This window comes from Mastomys coucha, unplaced genomic scaffold (assembly GCF_008632895.1).
Source record: "Mastomys coucha isolate ucsf_1 unplaced genomic scaffold, UCSF_Mcou_1 pScaffold16, whole genome shotgun sequence".
In the NCBI taxonomy this organism is placed as follows: Eukaryota; Metazoa; Chordata; class Mammalia; order Rodentia; family Muridae; genus Mastomys; species Mastomys coucha.
The window spans coordinates 73,230,106-73,243,224 of record NW_022196898.1 but is presented as its reverse complement, the minus strand read 5'-3'; the positions used below and the strand labels follow the sequence as shown (position 1 = coordinate 73,243,224).

The window sequence follows — 13,119 nt, the reverse complement described above, 5'->3', positions numbered from 1 at the left end:
GGTTCCCCCTTTTAAGAAGGAATGCAGTGTTCACCTTTTGGTCTTCCTTCTTCTTGAGTTCCTTGTGGTTTGAAGGTTTCTTAATGCTTAGCAAAGGCAAGAGAGCAAGTGGATGCATTGCTGAGCTCTGCCGGCCAGGTATTGCTCATCTGTGAGAGCCTTCCTAGTTCTTATATGTTCAAGGTGGCTACTTATGATCGCTAACACAGTAAATGACTTTTTGTTCATATTTCTACCTTGAAACTGATGAAATGAAAACTTTGGGGGGGGGGCACCAAATGGCTCAGTAGGCAAAGGGGCCAGCCATGAAGCCTAACAGTCTAAATTAGAAATTTCAGAATCCATAATAGAAGGAAAGAACTGACTCTTAGGTTTCTTCTTCAAAGGTGAAGTGACATGTGAGTGGAAAAACACACACACACACACACAATGTAAAAATTAAAAGTACTTTCTCACACACACACACATACATGCACAGTGAGAGGTGAGAAGGGAGGAAACATCCCCTAGTTATTGAACAATGATACTGGTTAAATTAATGGACTTCTCAGATCACTGTACCAACGGACACATGCCATTACCTGGGTGCTAAGATGGTGGAGAGCCCACTGTTCCACGTGCTTCATTAGAATTAACTACTGCCATTACTTACGATCTTCCCACAGATTTGTTATGGTCCCAACGCCGTGCTTACATCTCAGCAGACTGTCTTTCTTTACGACTGTGCTGTCTCCGTTCTGACTACCTTGGGGCTTTCCAGCTGCCTGTATTTCTGCTGTCACCCCTTCCCTGGCATAGTCCCCTCCTTGCCTGTTAATTACAACAGTATTGACAAAGCATTTGCATTTTCTATTTTATATGCTGGTAGTGGTTGTTCAAACTTTCTCTATGCTAAGTTTCAAGATATTGTCTGATTATTTCAATGCAAATGCATATAATAACCAACTTTTAATCGATCACCTTCCACCTTCCAGGCATTTGCTTGTCGTAGATTATTTCTAATCCTCAAAGCAGGACACACGTCATTATCCTTCCTTTATAGCTGAGGAAGGTAAGCGGTGAGAGGTTTTAGTTTGGTCTTAGTGAAGGTCACATGGCAAGTTAGTTCATATTTGGGTCCTATGCTGGTGTTATTTCTGCAGTTAAATTGTTGTGGCGTGGGTAGGGGTGGGTTTTCTGGGAGAGGAGGGGACAGAGAGACAGAGACTTTGGCAGTGAGAATGTTGTTCATAGCAGCTTTCTCAGGCCAGGGAGAGAAGCAGTTCCTTCATTTTATGCCTCATTCTATTGCGATTGTTTTAATTTTAAAAGTCAGGACCTGACAGGGTGCTTATGTAGATCGCTTCTCATTCGACAATAAGCTTGTTCCCTACATAATTGAAATAAACAGATAATAATACATCACAATAAACAGCGAGTCACTGCCTCATGTATCTAGCAGTAGAGATATGTTTAAACTGTGAGAACAAAATTAAGTTAAAATTGCTTCAGGCAGCCTGCAGTTACAGTGCCAGGCTGTGAGTCTGCTACTCTGCCTTCATGAGGTGAGATGACTCAAGGCGGGGTTGGCACATGGAATATCTGAAGCAATTTTACTTTTAAGCAAGTATGTAAGTATTATACATAGAAGGTTCTTGGAAGCAAAAGACAAGACTTAGGAACTGAAGTCAATTCTACTGAAACCCCTCCTCTGAAGAACTAAAACATGGATTTTTGAAAAGGTCCTAATGTGTGTCATTTTGAACAGCATGTTTTCAAATGCAAGAACACAGCTTTTGTTTCCATGAGACTTGGTTAACCCAAGCCCACATTTCCTTTGTGACTCTGAAAATTTATCTAGCTTCTCCACCCTTCTTTACCAGGCTACTACAGAATTATCAGTTGGGAATTGGTTAGTGCCCTGTGTGTCACATACCTGTTCCAGATAGCTAGGCACTATGTAGACCCTAATTAGTAGTGGAATTCATTTCCCCTCTGCTTGCTTTCTGCTGTTCCAACCTCTCTGGTGAAAGAATGATATAAAAGACCATTTTTTTAAACTCTTCCTCTGTCCTATCTTTACAAGATGGTGTTGTCTTGAAACTACTTCTGCTTGTTGATTTCTTCCTTGTACACATCTGTAAAGAGCTGTCACCGAGGCTTCCTGTGACTTCCAATTTTCTACCTGTCACCATCACTTATACCTAACACAATCCTTGGCACCAATGAGATATTCTAATAAGATAGGGAGGTTTCTTCTCAGTGCATCAATTGTGGTATGTCTGTGAACAAACTCCATCTCACATTCTGAGTCTACTCGTGCTTCAAGAATCGCCCCCCTGAGCCCCTCAAAGACTCAGGAAAGCCCTGGATTCCCAAGAGCACTGATCCATAAGAATTCCCTTAACCCATCTCTTGTGGCACCTGGTGGGCTGATCATTTTTCAGAGTTCACTTTTAAATCATTGAACAACAGAGGAGTGTAAGTGCCAACCTGTAGGCTAGGGCTGATGGGAGAGGTGAAAATCTTAACAACCCTACTGTAAGCACAAGTTATCTCGAATTTGTCTAAAGCACCTATGTCTTGTTTACTGTATTAGACCTGTATTTATTAAAGTGAGTGGTTACTCTTAGTATTTCCCCAGAAATGCTTTCATAGGAAAACCCAGAAGGGTTTCATTTGCTCTACAACTCCTGTTACCAAATGACTGACAGCAGTCCCCCTCTGCTCCCCTCAAATGTCAATGGTACTGTTTGCATTTTTATGAATATCCTATAGGAAATAGATAACCAAATTAAAAAAAAAAAAACAGCAACAACCACAGACAGGTCTTTGAACTCCCATGAGTCAGTTGGCTTATTGTAGAATTATGCATTTGGTGTAACATTCAAATTACTAGATTTTTCTATATAGCATACACAAAACAAGTTTCTTTTTTTGTTGTTAAATGGGATGCTTTAAAGTAGTTTATGATTATTGCAGTTCATAAACTATGAAAATAAGTTTCATTATTTTTAAGGTGATCTCTATAGATTGTTTTTTCACTGACTACATGCTAGGAAGTATTTTTATGGTAAGTTCATCTCTTGGCAAGAAGATGTCTGAAAATGATTGGTAGGAAAAGGAAAACCCAAGAGTTATTTCATTCTTCTCAGTTGTCAAAATCTCTGACCTCGTAGAGTCAAAATGGTGGTATGCTTCAATAAAACTTAGACAATTAAGACTGAGAAAATAATTCCTGTAATTGAGAAGCATTCCTGAAGTTATAAGAAACTGTTGTGGGATAAGGAGAGGGGAGGTGAGATATTAATACATAGACAACTTTCCATTGGAAAATAACAGGCACCTAACTATTAAGATGTCATTGATAAAAGAAGACAATGTTCCTATCGTAACTACATTGGCCATTTCAGAAAACCTTAAAGATAGACAGAGCAGAGCTTTAAAATTAGTTTTCCTCTTGAAGCAGGGTAATTAGTCACTGATAGCTCTGTCTTTAGACTTGCCTACAACCAAGTTCTGCCTGTTGCCTTTGAAGGCATTGCTGTTCATGCACAGAAAGCCATTCAGAGTGTTCCTTACTCCTAACTTTATTTCTTTCTATTCTTCATAGTCCTGTCAAAAGAACCTCTTGTGTTCTCTCTGTAAACCGACATCTTTCTTTACTTCCCCTCCTTTTCAGTTTGCTAGGATAGCAACTCCAGAGGATTTAGAAGCATCTAGAAGGTTGAAATACTCCTCTAAAGTACACATATTTGCTGAGCTATTTGACAGAGGAAGGAAGACCCACCCTGAATGGGATCATCCCACTGCCTGGCAATGAATATAAGGTGAGAGAGGAAGGAAGTTATCTCCCATCCTCTGGCTCCTGGCCCATCATGATATGGACTGCTTGGCTCCAGCATGTTGTGAGTGCCTTGATAGGCTAATCTTCTCACCTTTTTACACAGTGCAATCTTTGTTTATTTGTTTGTTTGTTTTATGGCTAGCAAGTGATGAAAAGTAAAAGTGAAAAGTGGCTCTTCTACCATTAGGTTCATGTGTATGTGTGTGTGTGTGTGTGTGTGTGTGCATACATACATACATATAGTTTGCAATGTAGCTGAATTATTAATAAACTATAAAATGCTAAAGACAGTAAAAATATAAAACCAAATTTACAGTGGTCCTTTGTTTTTGTAACACGATAAAAAAAAAAACTGTTGCAGTTTGTAAATCTCATGATAGTAAAACTTTCCTTTGTTATGTAACTGTTTTCAAAGTGTAGTTTTAGCAAATTCCCACCGAACCCATCATCGGATTCTTCCAAGCTTCAAGAGACAGTCCATGATGGAAGGAGGCTTATCTTTCTGAGCATAAAATCACCAAACTGCATCTGAGCAAGAATAAGAAACCCTGGACTTAGTCCCAGCTCATCACTAATAAGTTAAGGGACTTATTTCAGTTCCCGAGATTAGGTTAGATGTCCCTAACTTGTTTTATTCTTGCCATTTATAACTGTGTGTCGGCATTCATTTGTTACTTCAACAGACAAATATTAATAGCAGGCACAGTGTTGATGCAACCTGTTTTGTGATTTGTTTATATCACCGATACTCAAATCTTACTTTTAACTAGATCCAGCTGCCTTGATATCTAGAATCAACCAAATTGCTCGTCACCTTCAGTTAAGAACTGGGATTTGCTTCCCCACATCTCTCTCTATAGATAACTCTGGAGACAATGGCAGAAACTGAGAAGACAGCTCACTGAGCATTTCACTGGACACAGAGCCAGCAAGAATCCACTTCATGCTTGGATGTTTGTTGATAGTGAGACTCCAGAGTGGCGGAGGGGAGTTTGAGGCTGAGCTAACCTGACAGTTTGAGAGCTTAAGAGCATCGATTAGAACATATGAGAATCTGACCTCCCTGCTGCCTCCATGCTTGTGGCTTTGGTTCCTATAATAGGAGTTCTTTGTTTGTTCATTTTTGTTTTCTCTTTAAGAAGGAAAGTATCTTTTATGTTCTGCAGTGATTTTTCAATCAAAACAGTAAGGGATATGAATTAAAAGGACCCAAGAGTATAATCTTAAAACACTCATATACTGGAGACAGAGCCGTCGAGGAGCCAATCCTAGGATTATATTTTTCATGTGCATGGATACACATGTCCGTATCAAACAGCTTCAGAAGAATCAATTTCCCATGAGCTAGGAGCACTTATGCATTTTTGTAGCTGCTGATCATGCTGCCGATTGGCACAGACTCACATTGCACTTTTTAATTAGGTGACAAAGCAGCCTCACATATAGAGTAGCTGGTGCTAATGAAAATTTACATAAGGAACCAGAGGAATTAAACAGATGTGAAGATTACCATTTTGCACTTTTTCTTTCTATGTGTAGTCATAAAAAAAAGTGTGAATTGAAAATGTAAAGGAAAATAGCAGTTGATTTCTATTTAAGAGTGAAGAGTTCTAAATAAGAAGAACTACTCAAAAATATAAAAAGGGTACCTGAATATTTCCTTCTCACAATATGGAAGAGCAACAATGATATCCTCTCTGCCTATTCTAAATGAATGCTGTGATGAGAAGGACATAAAATGTTTACCAGCTAATTCTGGTTTTGTTTACATGTAGAGAGTAAGGGTAATTTCTATTTTACTTTGGATCGCTATTATTGATGTGAATAAGAAAGTGGATACAACCATGGGGTGCAAACTCAGAGCCTTATGTCCTTTGTCATTATTTCACTGATTTCATTTTTGACATCACTTTTGATGGGGAAAGTTTGTCCAATATTCTGCAATAAGTCAAATGCATCCAGCATCTCATGTACCTAAATAATTTCCTATTGGCTTTGGCTATTCCTCTATTTTCTGTTCTTTGTTTTGCTGGTGAGAAATATTTGTGCTTCCTTTTACTTTTATGGTAAAAATGTCCATGTAAACAATCTTACCAGTGTGAGGACAAAGGAGTCTTCTAGGAAAGATTCTTCATGAGACTCTTTTATTTTTTTTTTCAAATTCTGGAATTTGAGGCTTTATATAATATATACTTTTTTACATTCCCTATCATTTCCTTAAAATATATTTTCATGTTTGAAATGACTATATAAACAAAAACAAAAAAACAAAAAGCAAACCAAACCAAACCAACCAACCAAACAAACAAACAAACAGAAAAACATGGCTGGGCAGTGGTGGCGCATGCCTTTAATCTCAGCACTTGGGAGGCAGATGCATGCAGATTTCTGAGTTCAAGGCAAGCCTGATCTACAGAGTGAGTTCCAGGACAGCCAGGACTATACAGAGAAACCCTGTCTAGAAAACAAAACAAAACAAAACAAAACAAAACAAAACAAAACAAAAAAACCACCAGCTAACCAACCAACCAAACAATTCTAATGTGAATTAAATATCGTGATGCTTGGAAAGTATTTACTTTAGTCTTTGGCAAAAGTTGGCATAATTAATTATTTTATATTCTAAAATCTTTCTCTGAATCTATTCTTTCTTTTGTCATGTACTTCTTTATTTTTTTTAAATTGGATATTTTATTTATTTACATTTCAAATGTTACCCCCTTTCTTAGTTTCCCCTCTGCAAACTCACTATCCCATCTCCCCTCCCCTCTGCTTCTATTAGGGTGCTCCCCTACACACCTACACACTCCCATCTCACCTCCCTAGCATTCATCTACACCGGGACATCGAGATTTCACAGGACCAAGGTCCCCCTCTCCCACTAATGAGAAATAAGTCCCCTTCATTTCCTTCAGTCCTTCCCCTAACTCCTCCATTGGGGTCCCTGTGCTCAGTCTGATGGTTGGCTGCGAGCATCTGCATCTTTATGAGATTCTTTACAAGTTTTAGTTGTTAATTGAACACATTTCAATAATGTACATGTTAGCCATGTGGATGACAATGCCTTAAGAATTTTATAAACAATAATATTAGGAATACAAATTTGCATTTTCAGATTCTTTAAATTGCTTCTAGATCATTACTTACTCTACTCTTTACTTAGTTATTAACTCAATATTTTGTTAGGTTTGTATGTTTTATTCTTATGATACAAAAACTAGGTCTAGGTAACTCATCTCATTGTGCTAGTTGAAATTAAAAGCTGTGAATACTCACACTAGTTTCACATTTCTTTCTTTTTTAATTATAATTATGCTCTCTAATATTTTAATTTTCCCCCATGGAGCTTCCCTTATCCCAGGTCTCTGGCATGTACTAGAAATGCTGTCCCCTACATACTTCATAACATTTCAAAATGCCTTAGTTCCTTTTTTTTCTTTTTTAAAATTCTTTATTCCTTTTTCTTACAGTCCAGTCTTCATTCCTCTCCCAGTCTGCTCCAAGTCTGCTTCCCATCCCATAGCTCCTCTCCACTTCCCTGTCTCCAAGAGGATGTCCCCACCACATCACTCCCATCTCACCAGATCACCCCACTCCCTGGGGTCTTAAGTCTCTCGAGTGTTAGGAGCGTCTTCTCCACCTGAAGTCAGACCAGGCAGTCCTACTTTTATTTATGATTGTAATTTTTACCTCAATCCACCACCACTGTACTTTATAATTGCATATTGAATTATTGAAATGAAAATTAAGTTGATATTTGAAACCATCATGTTAACAAAATCATATCAGAGCAGGGTTTGCTTGTTTCTATTTACTCTTTTAAAAACTAATACTATTGGGCCATTGAGGTGACTAGAGATGCTATCTGTGGCAAATGGGAATGAGGTGACTAGAGGTGCTATCTGTGGCAAATGGGAAATGTAAGTCCAGTGCTCTGAACCCATGGAAAAGGCAGAGGAGGATAACTCACAGCGTTATCCTCAGACCTCCACACTTGCACAGTAGGATGTGCACACCAACATTCACACCCACACTTATATGAATCAATCACTAATTTGTAAAAGGTAAATTGCAATCTTAATGATACCCAGAGAGTATTCAAACTTTTTTCCTTGTTATTGTTGAAAGTTCAAACTATTTGATAACATGCAGTTCAATGGGTAAGGAGATTTTTTTCTCCTAAAGGCAGGTGAAAGGTTGGAGCCACTGAGCTGAAAGATCGCTTCTAGATCTACATGTCTAAGACATTTTTTATTGATGTAGTGTGTGTTACAGCTGATGGCTTGGTGGTTTTGTGTGACTCATAATAACGGGAGTGGGTGTGTCTCAGACTCGGTTGCCTTGTCAAATCTCATTTTTTTTTTGCCTTGTCTTGTTCTATCTTATTTTGTCCTATTTGTCTGTTTTCTCTTGGAGACCTGAAAAGGAAGTGAAGGGGTGAGTGGATATGGAGTAGACAGTAGTTGGTGAGGGTCTTGGGAGAAGTAGCGAGTGGGAAAACTAGTGAGGGTGTAGTATATGAGAGAAGAATCAGTTTTCAATAAAAATCATATCTATCTATCTATCTAAATATAGATAGATAGATATGTAAATTGGTGTGTAAAAAATAATTTATTTTTCTTACAATTGGTAATCTTCTATAAGAACATATGATAACTGGTTGCTGATAATTCATCAAGATAGGGCATGATGTGAGGCAACAGTTCATTTTAAAACAGTAAAAATCCTCCTCTGGAATAGGAGAAAATATAGTATTTTATTTCTTATTTCATGTCCTAGAGCTAGTTTTACTGTATGCATTAACAGATCTTCCATGGACACAGGTCTAGAGAATCCCTGGCCATCTAGGCACGGTGCTGTATGATGTGACTCGTGGAATAAAGGGAGGCAGATAGCCTTGAAGAAAGAAATGGGGAAGATTCTGAAAGTCTGTTTCGCAGTAATTTCTCATTAATGATGATGCTTCTTTTCTAGCGACTGCTTAGCAGGGGAACATCTGATCTGCTCTCCGCAGCCAGCTCATTGATTGTGTGGGTCGATGCAATCTGATGCATAAAGAGCCGAGTAAGTGGGAGGCAGTGCTTCCTAGATAACTACTAAGAAGAGATAGTTTACATTGGATGCTTTCAAGCTGTGTGGCTTCACAGAGAGTCAAATTAGTAGTAAAAGCCATCCTAAAACTGGCAAGTCTCTCTTTTATTGATATGCCTAATGTTACTGAGATTAGTTAGACTTAAAGAAAAGTGCAAGACACCAAACAGACACTAAATCCTTACGAACAGAAGGAAGAGGCTGCCCTTGCCTTTTTGATGTACTTTGTAGTACACACGTACATGTTAGTGTGTGGTGACAGGATTTTGTATTAATTACAGAGGCTCTTTTTCCATTTCTATTTTTAGTCTTCTGAGCTGTCCAGTGCTGATTGTTTTACAGTAGCTAGCCAGTACTTTTACCACATGTAAAAAGTGCCCAAAACTCCAACGAGAAAACACCATCCTTACTGCCATGTTTCCAAATAAAGTGAATAAGAAAGCAAAATAAAGCTACAAATCTAAACATTCAAATTGTAAAAGATACAACATATGATTATCAAAGACACTATGACAATCGGAAAAGGGAATAAATCGTATTACATATCCATTTTAACCTGTCCTAAGACATTTATTTGACGTATTTAATTTCATGTTTGTTTAATAAGTTCTTAAGACAAATTAAACAGTAGCCCATTGCTAACATTTTCCTCCCCACAGAGAGAAGGTTGGAATGTTACCTGCCAGAGAGGTTCCTTCTGCTCAGGGAAGAGTTCAAAGTACTTGTGGGCCAGCTGCACTGGAGGCAGGGTCTGCAGTTTCAAGTTGGTCCAGCTGTGCACAAAGTTGGCCAAGTTCACAAAGGTGTATAAGCCGAGGCGGTCATTCCCATAGTTCGACAGATGTGTCATGAAAATGCTGATCTGAGAAAGAAATCAAAGTGACCCCTCAATCTCATAAGCATATCCTCAAAAGTGGTAGTATTTGATCCAGGCAAGGTCGCACCTAACTTCAGAATTTCAAGGGAACTACAATTATACTTTTGGGTTGGAATCCACTTTATTTTTTTTTTCTAAAATAGCACTTTAAATTACTGTTAAAATTAAGACGGAATTGGAGATTGGCATTAGTACCTTGCTAACCCAGCAGGGTAGTGAGTGCCACTTTCGGGTTTGTCCTAATATAAAGCCAGTATCACGAGACCCCAAATCATATAATCTCTAGGACTCTGAGGAACCAGAACTAAGCCAGCTGTCAAGCAAAACAACTGTTCTTCTCTGGTGACAATACATTCTGATGAAATCAGGATGGTGTCAATCACTTGTTTCTTTGCATTATAATGAGGCTTGTATCTGTTTCTTTACTGAAACAAAGGTTAAAAAATGATAAATGTTTGGGGAGATAGGTAACTGATTGAAACATTGAGCAATGCGTATAGAAATGTTACAGGGAGGCACCCAGTTTTTATGTTTTGATAGATGCATTAAGAATAAATTTAGTTTAAAACCAGTTTTGCAAAGGTATTTTTGGCATTAGCCACGAACTACCATTTTCATTAATCTTTTACAACTTTTCAGACCTCATGCGAACTCTAAAAATATTCTGCCATTTCTGTATTGTTCTTTGTATACCACAAACTAGGGGAAAATGACACAGTTCTTGAATGACCATGCAAGAATTTGCCTGGTATTGAAGATAAACTTAACATGCAGTCTGTCTGAGCCATTGTAGCAGAAACTCTAATACTAAATAAAAGAAAAATTTCACAATCCTGATCTAAGTTGCAGAGATTATTAATGCAATTCTGAAAAAGAACCAATCATTTTCTAGCAACAATAATTTATACATTTTTAGTTCTCATATTTTTAAACACATGTATTTTAAAATTTAGATGGATTTTATCATGAGATAGATTTATAAGTTTTTCAGGGCAACCCAAATAATCTAATTAAGGACTTTAATAACTTCATTTAAGTAGTATTTTCATAGTGCTGCAATTAATAATATTAGGATATTTATCTGAGATTGAACAGTAAGCAAATATGGGGAAAAGCCAAGAATATGTGGCATTTTATGTAGAAGTTTACTCTCTCCTCTTTCTAGACATTATCACTTTATATGGTTATTCATATTATTTAGGAACAGTGAAATAAAATTAGAAAAATAGCAATTACTTCAATATCATTTTACTGCAACATCATTAGAATAGTAGTATGTAGCAAAGATCATAATACAGACCCACTGTTCTCAGGATGTAATGTCACTGAATAAGTGCCCCGAAAGAAAGGCTTGAATCCTAAAAACATAAGAGTGTTGTCTTGTACTAGAATACAGTAAAAGATATTCTGTCTAGAAATTCTAATTTCAAAAACCAGTTTCATCATTTGAAGGACTTTTCATTTTCAAAAGGTGTTATCTTTCTGTCTGTCACACTAGAACACTGAAAAGGTCTCCGAGGACAATTAATTAAAATTACCTGCCAGTGCTCACCATCCCTGAAAGTAAAAAATGAGAGGGTAAGAATCTGGCCCATTGGCCTTAGTGTCTCCAAATTATAAAAGTAATACCCCTAGTCATGTAAAACTTATCTGTGGTAGTCATGAATCTAAACCCTTCACATTTATGAAATAATTAAATCCTCCTCCTGGTCTGACAAGGTAGGTAGTTTCATAGACTCCTTTCCAGATGAAGAAGTAGGGTCAAAGAGCAGTTAAATATCTCGTCTTAGTCTCCATTGAGTGAGGTACAAAATAGGAATGGAATTCCTAGATCCAATCACATGCTGTAGTGACAGGAAACGTTCATGAGCCCCGAAAAGACCACCAAGGAGCTGAATCCAATGTAATCGCACTAGGGTCTCTATTCAAGCTCCACCCTGGGCTCCCGGCCAACCCTGACACAGTAGGAAGGTGGAGCCCGGAACCTAGTTTCAGGCAAGCATTTATAGAGGCAAGAAGGGGATATCTAGCGTGGTACACATCTGACTCAGGGACCATTGTGACCTTTAACATAACGGTCTGGTCCTGGGAGCCAAACCAAACTTAACTTCATTTTTTCTTCTCATAGGTGGTTGTTAGGAAGTGAAGTGTCAGGGGCAGGATTTAAGCTAGAGGTGCAGATTTGTTGAGGTTATGACCTAGAGACTGGTGCTAGCCGCTGGATTTGTAGGGGGGACCAATCTGGAGATGCAGGTCTTGCTGTAAGGTAGCCTGGAAGCTGGAGCTAGGTAACGGCCTGCTAGTTTACTTGAATTTAAACTTAGGTCAGGTTTTCTAAGATGGATTCTGAACCTCAAAACTTTGTTCTCTCAGTGCCTGCACCTTTGTTGATCATTTTTTATGCAATGAATTTAACATAATCTTTTTATTAAAAGAAAGAAAGAAAAAAAGAAAGAATATTCTGTTGAAGACATTAGTATTATTTAGACACTCACATGTTTTTATTTTTTTTCCTTAAAATAGGATGGTAGAAGATAACAAATTTAAGGCTACTTTTAGTACTAGAGATGAACCTAGGGTCTTGGATCTGTCAATAATCTATATCCTTGAACTCTTTATATTTTGATACTAAGTTTCCTAGGCTTGCTTGGAACTCACTTTTCTAAGTCTGTTTTATTCTTCTTGGTTTATTTATTTCATTTTATGTGTATAAGTGTTTTGTTTGCATATATTCTTGTGCACCACACCCATGTCTGGTATTCCTGGAGGACAGAAGAGGGTATCGGATCCCCTGGAACTGGAGTTTCGGATGGTTGTGATACATCGTGTGGATGTTAGGAATTGAACCTGAGTCTTCTCCCAGAGCCGAAGTGTCTCTTAACTTGGGAGCCTTCTCTCCTAACCTGGCTTTGAATCTCCATTTCTCCTGTCTCAGCATCCTGAGCACCTGTGGTTACATTCCTACTTATTTTTGGAAAGAAACATTTGAGACAATGAATTTGAATGTTATTTCTGAAGATGATAACATCCTTTTGATAGTCTTGTTCATTTCTCCTTCTCTAGGGGTATAATCAAAGATTTGTTCTCTAAAAGTCAAACACAGGAGGGAATATTTACAACAATGTAATTGACATAGTGAGTTTATGTAAAGTATGTGGAAATCTAAAGGAAATCACTCATCTGTTGCCATTGGAATAAGCTCAGATGCCAATGCCACTGGTTGTGCAATCACTAATAAACTTGTCTCACTACAACTCAATGCCTCAGTCTTAAGCTCTTGGATCCCAAGTAGGAGCTGAGCTTGGTATCCATAGTCAGACCTCAT

General features: G+C 37.9%; 1 protein-coding gene across 3 annotated transcripts in view; it reads right to left on the bottom strand.

The window, feature by feature from the left end:
- The window catches only part of Ndst4 (N-deacetylase and N-sulfotransferase 4), a 322,892-nt gene that overhangs the window by 37,959 nt on the left and 271,814 nt on the right, over nucleotides 1-13,119 (bottom strand). For all 3 annotated transcript variants that reach the window (XM_031375370.1, XM_031375368.1, XM_031375369.1), the window contains one exon: nucleotides 9,597-9,779. In XM_031375370.1, coding sequence (XP_031231230.1) covers nucleotides 9,597-9,779 — 183 coding nt within the window. The remainder of the gene's footprint in view (nucleotides 1-9,596; nucleotides 9,780-13,119) is intronic.